At 44.6% G+C, this 14,981-nt stretch overlaps 1 protein-coding gene across 2 annotated transcripts in view; it reads right to left on the reverse strand.

Annotated features, from left to right (window-relative positions):
* actr2a (actin related protein 2a) overlaps positions 1-14,981 on the reverse strand; it is a 35,933-nt gene that overhangs the window by 17,383 nt on the left and 3,569 nt on the right. For both annotated transcript variants that reach the window (XM_083635425.1, XM_083635426.1), the window contains exons 3-4: positions 11,863-12,078; positions 8,673-8,745 (exon numbers count right to left, since the gene is read on the reverse strand). In XM_083635425.1, the coding sequence (XP_083491551.1) occupies positions 8,673-8,745; positions 11,863-12,078 (289 nt within the window). The remainder of the gene's footprint in view (positions 1-8,672; positions 8,746-11,862; positions 12,079-14,981) is intronic.

A 14,981-nucleotide genomic window follows, 5' to 3' on the forward strand; every position in this document is an offset into this window, starting at 1 on the left:
GTCTGTGTCTTTCTGTGATCCTGTTTGTTCACTTTAGGCCTCAATCGTGTCTGCAGGAACGTCCGACCAAGCCGGAAGTCCGGCTGCCAGGAAGTGAACGGTGCTGCTTTTGCCTCGACACTACCCAGACGCCCCCTGGTGGTAGGCGAGTGCTTTTACCTCGACACTACCCAGACGCCCCTGAATGTTCACATCCTAATCAGTGGTATTTTTGAAGTCTTCTAACATACGGTACCTACACCAGACCAGGGTGGGAATTACATGGAGGCCATCAGGCCATGGCCTCCGTTGCCCCTCCCTCTGGCCGTGATGCCCTGAGATCCCTAAGGCCACCTTGGCAGTGTCCTGCTAGCAGCCTGCTGCTGTCAGTTGCTTTAAAAGCATCAGTGGTCTCAGTTTAATGTAACCTGCTCTATGCAAAGGATGTGTCATTGGCTCATTTTAAGACCCATTTCAGAAAAATCGCTCTTCATGATGTCAATAGAGCAATGGCCTTTGTGCCCTGGCATATCACAGTGCCTTAAGGTTCATAACTGGGGATAAATTCAGAACACATCATTATTTACTTTATCAGAAATTAGGACGGCCCTCGCTTAGTGTTAGAAGGGAACACCACTGCCTCCTCTTTGTTTATAAGGCATTACTCAATAATAGGGATGTCACAATATATCGTCCCGCGACATATCGCGATATCAAAACGTGACAATATGTATCGTTGAGATGAAATCTCATATCGCGAGAAAAAGAAGCTGAACATGGCGGCACTGATCTGCATCTGATTGCATGCTCGCTCTCCTTTTCATTGCTTTGTTTGAACAGACGAGGGACGTTACAGACACGGAGGATGAAAATGGTGAAATTACTCACATTAGCGTGGAGGATGCCCCCTCAACTTACAAGTCGATCGCAAAAGAATATTGTTAAAATATCGTATCGTATCGTTATCGTGAACCCAATATCGTGTATCGTATCGTAAACGGAGCGTATCGTGGCACCCCTACTAAATGAGTTACCCTCATATCTCACATCTCTTTTAAAGCTCAAATCACTCTCACATAGGACACGTGCACAGGAATACATAACTAACCCTAACTAATCACTGAAACTAAATCAACTGGTTTCACTCAATCAGTTTAAACCAGGGATGTCAGAGATCCGGCCCGCGGGCAGGTTTCATCCGGCCCGCGATATGTTTTGGAATATATATATATATATATATATATATATATTTTTTTTTTTTTTATTATTAACACCTTGATTGCCAGCGACGAGTGTACTCGTCAAACACAATCCAGCTGTTAACTGCCAGCGACGAGTGTACTCGTCAAAAAAATCGATTTTTTTTTTTTGACGGTAGGTTGTGCATCTAAGCCTTTTACATCTCTTATATAGGTATTGGACGTGTACAACGTGTACAACCCATTCCACCGACCCACTAAGTGGCGACAAGGAAGGAGGAAGGCAAGCAAAAAGCAGTGTGACTGAAGCCATTCTCATGAAGGTGGATTGGCGAAGGCGCTTTCATTTTCGCGCTGATTGCTGGCGGTGCGGGATTGCAGATTTGCATAGTGGATTGCGGGTGGGACACACTTTGAAACACGCAGCATAATATGACCAGAATCGCAAAAGCTTCATCAAAGCCCTCAACCAAAACTCCAAGACGCGAGCGAGTCCAACCAGACTTCCTCAAAGAGCGGCCGCACAGACAGGCACACACCCGCACAGCAGCAGCAAAGCAATGGTGACAAGCGGGGACTGCCCCCTAGTCCGACACCAAATTGGAAACAAATCCCATTCTAAAAGGCTTTTAGAATGGGATTTTCAACCCATTCTTTTTTGTTTCTTTTTCGCTATAATTTAGAGTAATTTAATTTCTATTCAGAAATTTATTTGAGAGGTCGAGAGTATGAGAAAGTGCATTTGCAAAGGTAGGAAAGTGCTTGTGACACCGCTGCAGCAAAAAAGAACGCCCACAGGAGGGAGGAGTTGAGCAGAGGGAAGTTTACTGCTGTTATGGAGGAAATTACTGTTCAAACTATTGTTTAGGTCTTACTGATGCCAAAAATGAATGGTTAAAGTGACTGTTCTATCAAATTTCACAAAAAGCCGTTTATCTCTAAATATTTTTTCTGATGCTGAAACCATGCTGTATTCAAGTGCTAATGCTTACATAACTACTAACTCTACAAACTAACTCTTTTAGACAGAGAAAGCACACATTCTATTAGTTATTTTTAGATGATTGGTGTTCACGAAGTCGTAACAGAAGAGAAACCTCGGCTCTTGTAAAATGAGCCTAGAATCCTCAAAAAAAACCCTGGCAGAAGCTACCTACAGCAAGAAAAAAATGGCTGGCAGTCAATGTGTTAAATTCGCACCCCATTATCATGAACTACGTGTGGCTAATAATCAAGCTAAGAGTTCATTCATAAGTTAAGTAATCTGCACTACAAGGAAGTACCGTAAATTCCGGACTATAAGCCGCACCGGTGTATAAGCCGCACCTGCAAAGTTGACTATTTTTTTCTTATATAAGCCGCACCGGACTATAAGCCGCGGGTGTTTTAATGGTATTTTTTTTATTGTGTTTTAATGTTTAATTACCATATGTAAGGGTTCATGCACAGAGGGGATTGTCGGGAAAGAGATGGCTGTTTGAGGAAGCTCCCATTTATTAACATTTCAACAAAACAACATAACACAACACCACCTGTGTTGTTTTTTACAGTGCACACAGTGTCATACAGTGTCATACAGTGTGGTGAAAAGAGGGCAAGAGAGGAAATTAAAACTTATTATAGTTATATAGGATTTATAGTTAGAAAGAGTGCTAAAAAGATTTTTTTTTTTTTTTTTTTTTTGAAAAAATCCATAGATAAGCCGCACCGTTATATAAGCCGCAGGGGCCAAAAAAGGCCAAAAAACGGGAAAAAAGGTGCGGCTTATAGTCCGGAATTTACGGTATGTCAGTAGGTCATCAGGTGTAAACAAAGCCGCCATGATGCCACGCTGGAATTGAATCGCGCATTCAGCTACCTACCAAAAAACAAAAGAATCAACAAGATCAGGCGCGGACTGCATAATCGGGCACGTCGGGCAAATGCCCGGTGGCCTGGCCTGGCCTGCAAAAAAAAGAAAAAAAATAAATTTTGCCCGCAGTCACTCACTGAACAGCAGGCCAGGCGCCGCCTACTGGTTTACTAGTGGTTTTATTACTTTATTCAGGGTTAAAGTGGGTGCATCTCATTGTAAAATTGGACTTGGCCCAAATCGGGCTTCAAACGGCCCAAATCGGGCTTCAAACGGCCCAAATCTGGCTTTAAACGACCCAAATTGGACTTCAAACGGCCCAAATCTGGCTTCAAACGGCCCAAATTGAGCTTTAAACGGCCCAAATTTTTCAGACGCCGGCACGCGCGTCGGCCCGTATCGGCCTGGCCTGCTTGGTATCTAATGCCCGGCCTGAATTATGATCCCAGTCCGCCCCTGAACAAGATGCTGTCGAAAAAGAGAAAGGTTGACACGGAATGCAGGCAGTTTCAAGAGAAATGGAAAGAGCAGTATTTCTTTTGTGAAGTAAATGGGTAAATGAGTCGAATTGATTGTAGTAAAAAAAAAATCCGGCCCCCATGAGGTCTCAGTTGAACAAATCCGGCCCTCGACCTAATATGAGTCTGACACCCCTGGTTTAAACTCTTATTGGAGGATACAGTAACAGTTGAGTGTTCCTGTTTTTAGTATCTGAAATGCTGTTCTGTATTATTCATACTGTATGGCTTTGTGTTCTTTTGATATTTGGTGTCGATTGTGATGTTTTGTTGTATTTGTATTGTGTCAGGGCGTCATTATAAAAGAGGGCTCACGCTCTTCAACTGACTTTTCCTGAATGAATAAAGGTAAATGAAAAATGAATGAATGAATGCGGCCTTGTGCCCTAAAACAATATGCGACGCCGAAAGCCAGATGGCCACGCCCCTAAAATGACGAAATTCCCACCCTGACCTGCACTTACACTTACATACCTTCACTGAACAAAACTATATTGAAATCTGTGAGTCTGCTCCTCCTTCCTCCGTGGTCCCTCCAGTGAACGGGTGGCACATCCTGCAGCTGTGTTTAGTTCAACACATCAACAGTGTTCATATAGGAGGCCTCTGTGGGACTGATGATGAATGTGTGTAGTCGGCGTAAAGCAGACGCAGGCCATGACATCAGTGACTGCGTTTACATGGACTCGAGTATCCCGGGCGGTTACTGTCGGGGTTTTGGAGTATCCCGTTTTTGTGTTTGTGCAATGTAAACATCATATCCCGGTTTCAGAAACCCGGATAAGCCCTTATCCCGGTTTTGAGAAAGCCGGTTATGCTAGCCAGAGTATACTCCGAAAGAACCCCGGATACTGCTGCATGTATACACCTTATCCTGCTTTCTGACCGCAGCAGACCACCTGCGCAGGCGCGGCTTCAGCCAAGTCTCACTTCTGGAGCGATGAGGAAATGAGAAATTTTGCGGAGTTTGGTCTTTCGGTGATGAAAGAATTAAATGCTTGGCAGCTTAGATAGGAGAAAGCATCGAAATGCTGACCTATTCAAGTCTGTAGTATACAGACTACAGGACGAAGGTGTTGTGACTCAAATGAAACGGGGACAGACCAACGCACACGGTGACGCAAACGGGGACAGACCACCGTGAAGACGGAATCCAGGGGAATCCCACACAGTCTCGGCCCAAAAAAGGTGAATGACGTCACACGTCACACATACAAGCGAAAATATAATAATAATAATGGTGCCGGTTTGTCTTGTAAAGATCACAGGTGCCTGCGCAAGTAGCATGCAGGAATCAGTAACCGGGATACTAGTACTTATCATGTATACAGGGATATGAATAAGCTGCTTTCTCTGTGTTCCATGTGCACGATATATCGGCAATCATATCGGTATCAGCCGATGTTAGTAATTTTTTAACATATCGGTCATATCGGTATCGGTCAGATGTTGCAATGTTAATATCGGTTATCATTATCAGCCAAATTCTTCACATTGATATGAAATAATGCAGTAAATCTGTGATTTATGGGCTTTTCCAAAGGCTTTGCAAATAAAGAAATGCATTTCAATCATGAGAGACCAGAGGGTAGAGTTTTAACATGCAAGCTTTATTCAAGTATGGCAGAGCGATGAGATCTATGGCATGGGACGGTATGGCAACTAATTCTGATGGCATGGCAGCATGGCGACTAGTTCTTTGGCGTAATGACTCTGTGCTAAGATGCCTCTCTTCTTGCGGTGAGAGAGGGCATCTGCTCAGACTAGAATAGAGAATCCCCCCCCCCCCGTAGGGGATTCTTCAGGAGTCAAGACATTGGTGATGGCCTGGGGAGGTGGGTGGGTCGAAACACAGCTTTCAGAGAATGGAATGCGATCAGCTCGGGTACAGCGACCAGAAGATCAGGGAAAGAGAACGATGACCCACTGAGCATGGCTATAAATACTGCTACGTCATAGCCTCGGCACTGATGACATTATCGCCGTCATATAGGCAAGTGCGTCACGCGGACGTCACGCTGGGATTACACTTGTGCTCGTCACACTAGGATTACATGGTGAGGTGAGGTCACTAGGATTGCGCGTGGTGCGAGGCAGCGTGTCTGGTCTTCATCTTGAAACTAGGTCGAGACCACCATAACTTTTTCAAATTCAGTGTTAACATGTGTTTTTCGGTATGTACAAAATGTGATGATCATAAAAATGTGGTTTTATACAGATCATATCGACATCGGTAAATATCGGTTATCGGCCATAACAGCAATGTTAATATCGGTTATCGGCATCGGCCAAAATTTTCATATCGGTGCATCCCTAGTTCCATGTAAACGCCATATCCCGAATATGATCAAAACCGGGATAAGCCTCATAACCCGGGATACTCAAGTCCATGTAAACGCAGTCAGTGAGTCGCTGACTGAAGCTGCACTGAAGCTGCACTGAAGCTGGACTGAAGCGGTGAAGAGATGATACGGCGCTCCCCTGTGGTCCGGTCTCTGTCTCCAGTGCGGTTGAGACAATTCAGGCAGACACACACACACTGTCACACACTACACACACACACTACACACACTACACACACTGTCACACACTACCAATGGGACCATAACCCACGATTGAGTAGGACGGGAGAGGAGGATCGGGTTTTACAGAATGTCGGCGGGACACGGTGGATGGATACATCCAGAAGGAGGCGGTAATGCAACATAAAGGATGCCAACTGCCATAAAACACCACAGAAGAAGAAGAAGAAGAAGAAGAGTAGGATCTTTTTTTGCCGTTTGTGATATTTCAAGGGGGAAATCCTGCTTAGTACGACTTTAACATGGGACAAAACGTGCTTGTAAATATGTGCAATACTGGCTGCCTTGTTGGTGAATTTTGTTTTCAATCACCTTATGTATGCGGATGATTTAGTTGTGTTCTCGCCGTATAGTGCCGGCTTACAACAGCTGCTTAACATAATGTTCTCTCTATGGGGCAGAATGTGACATCCTTTACAATGCCAAGAAGAGTAACATTATGATTGTACGTTGTAAAGAAGACCGCAAGTAAATTTTTCCTCCGTTTTATTTGAGTGGCAACGTCCTTGCAGTGTGCCACGAGATTAAATATCTTGGCCATTGTATCACTGATGATATGTCTGATGATAATGATATTATGAGACAGCGACGTAAACTGTACGCCCAGGCAAACATGTTGATACGTAAATTCCATATGTGTCCAGCTGATGTCAAAGTGTCACTGTTCAGAACGTACTGTACACCACTGCTCACCTGTGGGGCCACTGTACACTGCTCACCTGTGGGGCAGCTACAGAAAAAGCAGCATGAAAAAACTTCATGTAGCTTATAACGATGCTCTACGACTGCTCTTGTGAGTCCCTCGTTGGCATAGTGCCAGTCAGCTGTTTGTCACTATGGGTATACCCACACTAAATGCACTTTTGAGAAATCTCATGTACAGATTTATGTGTCGATTAGATGCCTCTGTGAACAGGGTTATTGTGGCCTTAACCAATCCTGCATTAACTCATTCATGGCCAGTTTAGGACTGCCAATATTTAGCACAGGCCAAAGATTTTCATAATTGTTGGTCATCTTTCAAGACCCACAGTAAATTATCTATTAGCACCAAAGTGATTTGCAATAGCTCAAAATGAAGATGTACGTCTCTGGGTTCACCAGGGAAAAAAGTGAGCTTTTAGCATGTTCTGTACTCTACTTTTAGCCATTTATATACACCCTGTTTTCACCAAAAAGGTCTCTCTGAGAAGACAAATTGCAGAAAATGGCATTTTTGTAAATCACACAATCTCAGGCAGAACTCGCTCTCAATTCTTTTATTTTGAACTGTATTGACATCAGACATGTAAATATTATTCGTTATGACACAAATGACAAAAAAAAAAATATATATATATATATATATATATATACATGAAGTGCTTTTTTTACATTCAACAATACAGTTTACTCAGTGTGAGTGAGTGTGATCATAGAATAGAATGCAGAGATCAGTGTAGTCTCTCTCACACACACACACACACACACACACACACACACACACACACACACACACACACACACACACTCCTTACCGCGAGATCATCCGGGTCCTGTCGCATTGGAGTCAGTCCAGTCTTCCTCGCCCTCGACAGGAAAGTGGCCGTGCTGCTTGGCTCTGTGTGAAAGCCATTTCTGTGGCGAGGCTGCTGTTCTCCTCCTCCTCACACAGTTGTGACTCCGTCTCGTCTCTTTCGGGCTGGGACACAGGAACGGGGTCCAGGGACCAGGATCGATCATGTTGGTCACGGGTTTGACTACCGCGGTTTCGATGTCCGCTGCCCTGCAGCAAGCCGATCAGCTCGTGCAGCGCGCCGAGGGGTGTTTCAATGGCGTTTCTCCTCTGCAACAAGGAAGCGCGTTTCTCTGTTTTCTGTTTTTCCTCCTGCTCATTTCAAAACAACAGCTGCGGTATGTGTTTGATCGCGTGTTTTCGGGTTGTCTTTGAGGCTAGGGACCTGATAACATGTCACAGGCTGGGGAAGTGTTTGAACTACGCGCTGCACTAATAAAAACAAAAACACGTCAAACACGTCATTGGCTGGGAGGGCTATTCCTGATAACACGTCAAAGACGTCTTTGGCCATGAATGAGTTAAGCAACACCAGGTTTTATTCTCCTTTGTGGCGACATTGGAGAAAGAGCCTCTATGTTTTATGATGCCTTGTATTTATTTTAGTGTTGTCTTTGCATTTATAATGCATTTTTTATGTATTTTATGTCTTGTCTTGTTTTTTATATGGACCTGCGCGTGTGTCTGAAATAAAGTTTGAATTGAATTGAATTGAAATGAATCGATTCTACACTTCCAGGCGGCCAGTAAAACGGTGAAAGTGGCTATTGAATTCTGTGCCCTCCCCAGACAAGTCCCAGGCTTTCGTCATACGGAAGTGGACGTGGTTGAATCTAAACTGGGTTGGAGAAAGGATAGAGGCGGGGCGGGCACACTGAAGGGGTACTATCTGCAGTGGAAAACCAAGCGGTACTACCAAAAGCTAGTAGAGTAGAGTAGAGTCTAGTCGAGTAGAGTAGAGCCGGTAGCATGCAGTGGAAAAGGTACCTTGAGCGTAGAGCGTGAGGACGGCCTGGATGGCGATGTAAACTCCTGAGAACTGGTACGTCTCAAACATCACCTGACGGGAGGAACAGGAGAAGAATCGGTCAGTTTGGACTCTGCTCTCACACAAGACATGGCGGGAGGGTCGGGGGGGTCGACATAACATACTATATTTATCTTTAAGGGCCTGTGTCCACCTAGCGTCTTTTTCCGACTGTTAAACGCTGGGAGTGCGCTGGGAAGCGCTGATCCCAGCGCACAATATACAAGGAAGCGGTCTGAAACTAACGTTAGTTCAGTGCGGTAGTAGCTTGATAGCTGACAGCTAGCAAGCTAACAACACAGGTAGGCTATGTTATTAAAAGCAGTAAGCACAACACTCACAAGAAATATTAAGTGTTTAGCCAATCTGCACCCACAATTGAGCCTTTCTGTCTCTGTTGCGATAGTTTCTCCATATGATTAGCTGCCAGAAAAGGTGCACCCGACACCAGCGTCTTTCTGAAAAGTTAAATTATTCTCAGCTGGAAGCGCTGGGAGCCGGCGCACGAAAACGGCGGAGCGCTCTGAAAATAGACGCTGGGTGCAGCGCACTTTCTCTACACGTCCGTGTGCGCCGGCATACGCTCGCTCCTCATTGGAAACAACTGGACCCTGGACCTAAGGAAAAGACGCTAGGTGGACACAGGCCCTAAGATAATTTCTTAATATAAACGATGAAGAGGGAAGCCACTGTATAATGAGAAAAAAACGTCCTTAATGCCTTAAAATACGCACCCTTTACAGCATTTTGTAGGGTTTCAAACACAAACAGGCTTCACTTGACATTAGGGATGTCACAATATATCGTCCCACAATATTCTCGCGATATCAATACGTGACAATATGTATCGTTGAGATAAAATCTCATATCGCGACAAAAAGAAGCTGAACATGGTGGCACTGATCTGCATCTGATTGCATGCTCGCTCTCCTTTTCATTGCTTTGTTTGAACAGACGAGGGACGTTACAGACACGGAGGATGAAAATGGTGAAATGACTCAAATTAGCGTGGGGGATGCCCCCTCAACTTACAAATCGATCGCAAAAAGATATACCGTAAATTCCGGACTATAAGCCGCGGCTTTTTTCCCGTTTTTTGGCCCCTGCGGCTTATATAACGGTGCGTCTTATCTATGGATTTTTTCAGAAAAAAAAAAAAAAAAAAAAAAAAAATCTCTCTTTTTTAGCACTCTTTCTAACTATAAATCCACTTCTGTTTTAATTTCCTCTGTTGCCCTCTTTTCACCACACCGCGGACACTGTGTGCACTGTCGAAATAAACAAAGGTGTTGTGTTATGTTGTTTTGTTGAAATGTTACGGTAATACGGTAAATGGGAGCTTCCTCAAACAGCCAACAATCCCCTCTGTGCGTGAACCCTTACATATGGTAATTACGGTAAGCAAAGTTCATCAGCCCGGAATCACAACAAGACAAGCAGTCTCTCTCTCACTTACCATGGGGAAGGTACGCAGAAAGTCACACGACGCAGCTTTCAAGCTGAAAGCAGTCGAACTCGCACTAAAAGAAACAAACAGAGCAGCAGCGCGTATCCTGGGCATCGATGAGTCAATGGTGAGACGTTGGAAGCAGCAGCAGCAGGAACTGTCTCAGTGTAATAAGACAAAAAAGTCCTTCAGAGGCCACAAAAGCAGATGGCCGGAACTTGAAGATTCCCTTGAGGACTGGGTGTTGACCCAGAGAGGAGACGGCCGAGACGTTTCCACGGTGCAGATCCGACTGAAGGCCAAAACAATCGCCACCGAGATGAAAATTGAACATTTCAGAGGTGGGCCATCTTGGTGCTACCGATTCATGAGACGAAAGGGACTGTCCGTCCGGGGGAGAACTACTGAACAACTCCCTCCCGACTACCAGGAGAAAATCACAAACTTCGGCGAATTCACACAAAGGAAGATCACGGAATATTATAGGAGTGTGAAAACATCCACAACAATCACCAACGGGTTCCAAAACGCTGGACTGCTGCGGGATGAAAAGGATGACGCCGCCACAGCTGGCGCTGAGGGCCGTCAGAGGCTTCAGAGGCTGTTCGATGCCGACAGTGATGAAGAGGAGTTCGTTGGTTTTGAGTGACAATGAAGGAGAGAGGAGAGTGGTTGACGAAGCCACCCTGAACCTGTTCGTTTCCGACACTGAAGATGAGGACTTTGGTGGTTTCAGTACGCAGGAAGAAGAGGAAGACGAGGATTAGTGACTTGACTTCTCTGGTTACAGGTTTGCTGCACATATACGGTAGCCTATTGTTGTGTGATTTTGTCTGGGGATTAGTGACCTGACTTTTGTTTTGTTTTGTTGAAATGTTAATAAATGGGAGCTTCCCCAAACAGCGATCTCTTTCCCGACATTCCTCTCTGTGCACGAACCCTTTCACATGGTAATTAAACATCAAAACACCCGCGGCTTATAGTCCGGTGCGGCTTATAGAAGAAAAAAATAGTCAATTTTGGTCCCGCGGCTTATAGACCGGTGCGTCTTATAGTCCGGAATTTACGGTAGTTAAAATATCGTATCGTATCGTTATCGTGAACCCAATATCGTGTATCGTATCGTATCGTGAACTGAGTGTATCGTGACACTCCTACTTGATATACATGCCACTTTGCAACACGTTTGGAGTAAAAGAGATTATACTCGAAACGTGTTTAGTTAGCATTAGCATTTTGCTGTTCCCCCTCCTACCACCAGAGGAGCAAGTCTTGCACTCTGGTTCCATCGGCCACAGATTTCTCTCAGGCCAATGAAGTAGGGCTGGGTATCGCCACTGATTTCCCGATTCGATACGATTCAATATCGATATTTCAGTTACAATACCAATTTTGCTTGGATATGAAAGAGATTCTCAAAGAACTAATGTCGTAAATTGTACAAGGAACCCTCTAACCTGCTGCATTATTAAAAATATGAATGTTTAGAGATGTTTACAAGATTTTGTTGCGCAAAGAACCAAACCCCGCCAGTCTAACAGGGTTAAAGCTTCAAGCATCCACGTGAAAAGGCATTATATTAAAAGATCAAGGATTGGGATTTAGAATTCTATATATATATACAGTATATACATATATATTTTTTTTTTACCCAGCCTAACAAAGAACCATCTGAAATGAAGAGACCCGAACAGAACAGCCACCTCGATGATCTTCTGGCGGTTCTTGGTGGGGTTCATGGGCGGCTCTGTCAGCAGGATCTTGCAGTCTGGGGAGTGGATGCTGAGCTTCTCGGGGCCGAAGGTGTAGTCCCACAGGTGCTTCATGTCGTCCCAGTTCCTCACGATGCCGTTCTCCATGGGGTAGTTGACCTCCAGCATGGAGCGCAGCTCGCTGGCCTCGTCCCCCACCATCAGGTCCTGCAGGGAGGGGTCAAAGGTCAGCAGCTCATCTTTTCCACTCTGTATTCCCCTAGAGAGCGCTGGTGTGCGCTTTACCGCTCGAAACGTGGTTCTATTCATCAATTTTCAGATTCCGCAATGGTTGTACGTTTATAAAAACCTTGATTATGTTTCTCGTATTTTGTTAGGAGCCTGACACCTAGTGGTGAAAAGTAGGGTACTGAGCTGGCTATCTGTTATTGGCTGGTCTTTGTTGCAGGTGATCTCACCTTCTATTCACCTTATGTTCAGACCTTACAGTGGGCCAAATCCTTCCGGGTCCTTTTAACACTTCCGGCGGTCACGGCGCAAAATAAGAGAGTTGTTTTTGGAGCGGACAGTGAAGGGGTAAAATAATTTGCCTACTACTTTGAGTCGGTACACAGCAAGCAAGCGAGTATCCACTGTTAGCCAGGTCAGATAAGGTTATCGTCGACAATGACGAGCACTTTCTTGTCAAACATACCTGGACTCCAACAAAGAAAGCTTCAGATAGTTTTCTCTCCTCCGGGCGCAGCGCGAGCCACTAACGTCAATAAGACCCGCAGACGTTAACGTAATTCCCTGGAATGCGAGACTTAACGAGCCAGTTACATGGCGTTGCATTCTTAGACATTGCCGTTTGCTTTTATTTGGTATGTTACATACAATTGGCTAAATTATTAGTTAATTCAGAGTTAGATGATATTGGAGCAGTGCAGCCATTTTTTATTTTATTTTATTATTATTTTTAGCCGGACGTTTTGATACGGCCACACAACCGGGTCAAATGGGCGTGGCTACATAAGGTGAATAGAGTAAAACAGGGGAGGGTTAGCCTTTGTTCACACATATGAGAGCTGAAGCTTGAGGCAGGCTCAAGCTGAGCTGACGCTTAACCGTGCACACAAGAAGCCTTCTCTTTTCCTCTCAGCGCCTCCTCGGCACGCCTTGAACCCGCCCACAACTCCCATTGACTTCATGCCTGGCAGCTTCAAGCTTCACGCGTCACGCTTGGAAAATAGGACTGAATCCTGAACGATCGCTTGAGCTAGGCGTGAGCGTGACACGCGCGCGGGTGGTGTGAACGGCTTCGCTTGTTAACAAGGACACCTAAATGAAATGTGTGGGCTCAGCGTAGGTTGAGCGTAGGCTGAGCGTTGCTTCGGCGTATGGTGTGAACGGCCACTTATTCTGTTGAAAATTGACAAACCTGTGCTGTACAGGGGGGGCGGGGCCACACAGAGCGGGGTCAGAGTTCACAGTTCACAGGCCTCACGCAGCAAGATTCAAGATTTTTATTGTCACTCCGTAGTACAAGTACGCACGTGTGAAATTCTTACGCTGTCGGCTCCGTTACAGACAAGGTGCAGTTTTAAATAGGTGCAAAATCACAGCAGCAACAATAGGGCAATATAAGGCAGTTGTGGCAACACTAAAATATGAAGGGTAATAAATAGGTACTAAGGGTATTAAATATTAAATATTAAAATTAGCATTATCAATATTAATATTAGCATGCCGCACTGTCAAGGCAAGCGCCAATTCAGAGTCACACGGAGACGTCGCATCATTCAGTTTTTTTCCCCCTTTACCATTCTGATTGGTTAGCGGCTAGTCCACTCAGCTCTCTCCTCACTCATCACATGATGACCAAAGTATGTTTGTTCTTCGAAAGGAATAAATAAAGAACCCAATAAAGAGGTGAGAGCAGGCGTTTGACATCGCTCCGTTTGTTTTGAAGCCAATCAGCAGAACTAATGTCGTTGTGCTGAGGAGTAAGTATGGCAGAGGCGGCTGCCATAGTTGAGATAGGCGCTGCTATCGAACCGGTTTTAAATCAAGGAAAAGTACCAATTACTTTGAAATTTGAACGGCACTCTGCTTTTAAGGCATTTATTCAAAGGGTGTGTTTTTTTTTGCGTTAGATTCAGGTGGAGCCGTAGGTCTCTAGTGATTGGTTTAGTACAAAATACATAAAATGCTTCCACACTGCTCACCTGGCATAATCCTAGTCTCCACAAGCCCTGAGATGCCAAGTTGACTTGAAAAGATGTCAGTTACACCCTATTTTTAGCTGATATCTTCACTGTATCCAGGTGTGGCAGCAGGTAGGTGGGGGGTGGGGGGTGGGGCTGATGAGGCTACTGCACCAGTGGGCTACATTACATTAAAATTAAATGTTACAAAAACTAAAAGTATAATGATAGTCTCCAGATATGCATCTAGATCAAATCCAAAACTAAATCTCATTCTCAACTGTGTAGATATCGAACAGGTCAGAGAGGCCAAGCTGTTGGGTGTGGTAATTCAAGCCTTGACTCACTTGTTTTTTGTTTGTTTTTATTTATTTGTGTTGTGTTGTTTTTACTTCAATGCTTTTGGATTTTTATGTTTGTATTTTACGTGTTTGGACCCCAGGAAGAGTAGTCTCACCTTTGGTGTAGACTAATGGGGAGCCACAACAAACAATAAACAGTGAAGATTTCAGCTAAAAACGGTGTAAATGATGTCTTCTCGTGTCAATTTGGCATCTCAGGGCTTGTGGAGACTTGGATTATGCCAGGTGAGCCGTATGGATGGAAGCATTTTATGTATTTTTTCTGTTGTTGTTTTTTTACGTTTTTGCTCGTGACCTCCTTTACACTCAGCAGACAGCTCTACTTGCCTGACGCGGCCGGTCTCCTTTTCTCCAAACTGGGACCGTGCCGGCTGCATTCTACTGCATGTAGTCCACTGACTGTCAACAAGTACCTCATAGGACCCCTCTTCAAACAAACCAAACTATCCCTTTAAGTCTCCAAACAAACAGAACTATCCCTTTAAGTTTCCAAACAAACTGAACTGTCCCTTTAAGTCTCCAAACAAACTGAACTGTCCCTTTAAGTTTCCAAACAAACTGA

The sequence above is a fragment of the Poromitra crassiceps genome (genome assembly GCF_964638095.1).
Source record: "Poromitra crassiceps genome assembly, chromosome: 4".
NCBI classification, from domain to species: domain Eukaryota; kingdom Metazoa; phylum Chordata; class Actinopteri; order Beryciformes; family Melamphaidae; genus Poromitra; species Poromitra crassiceps.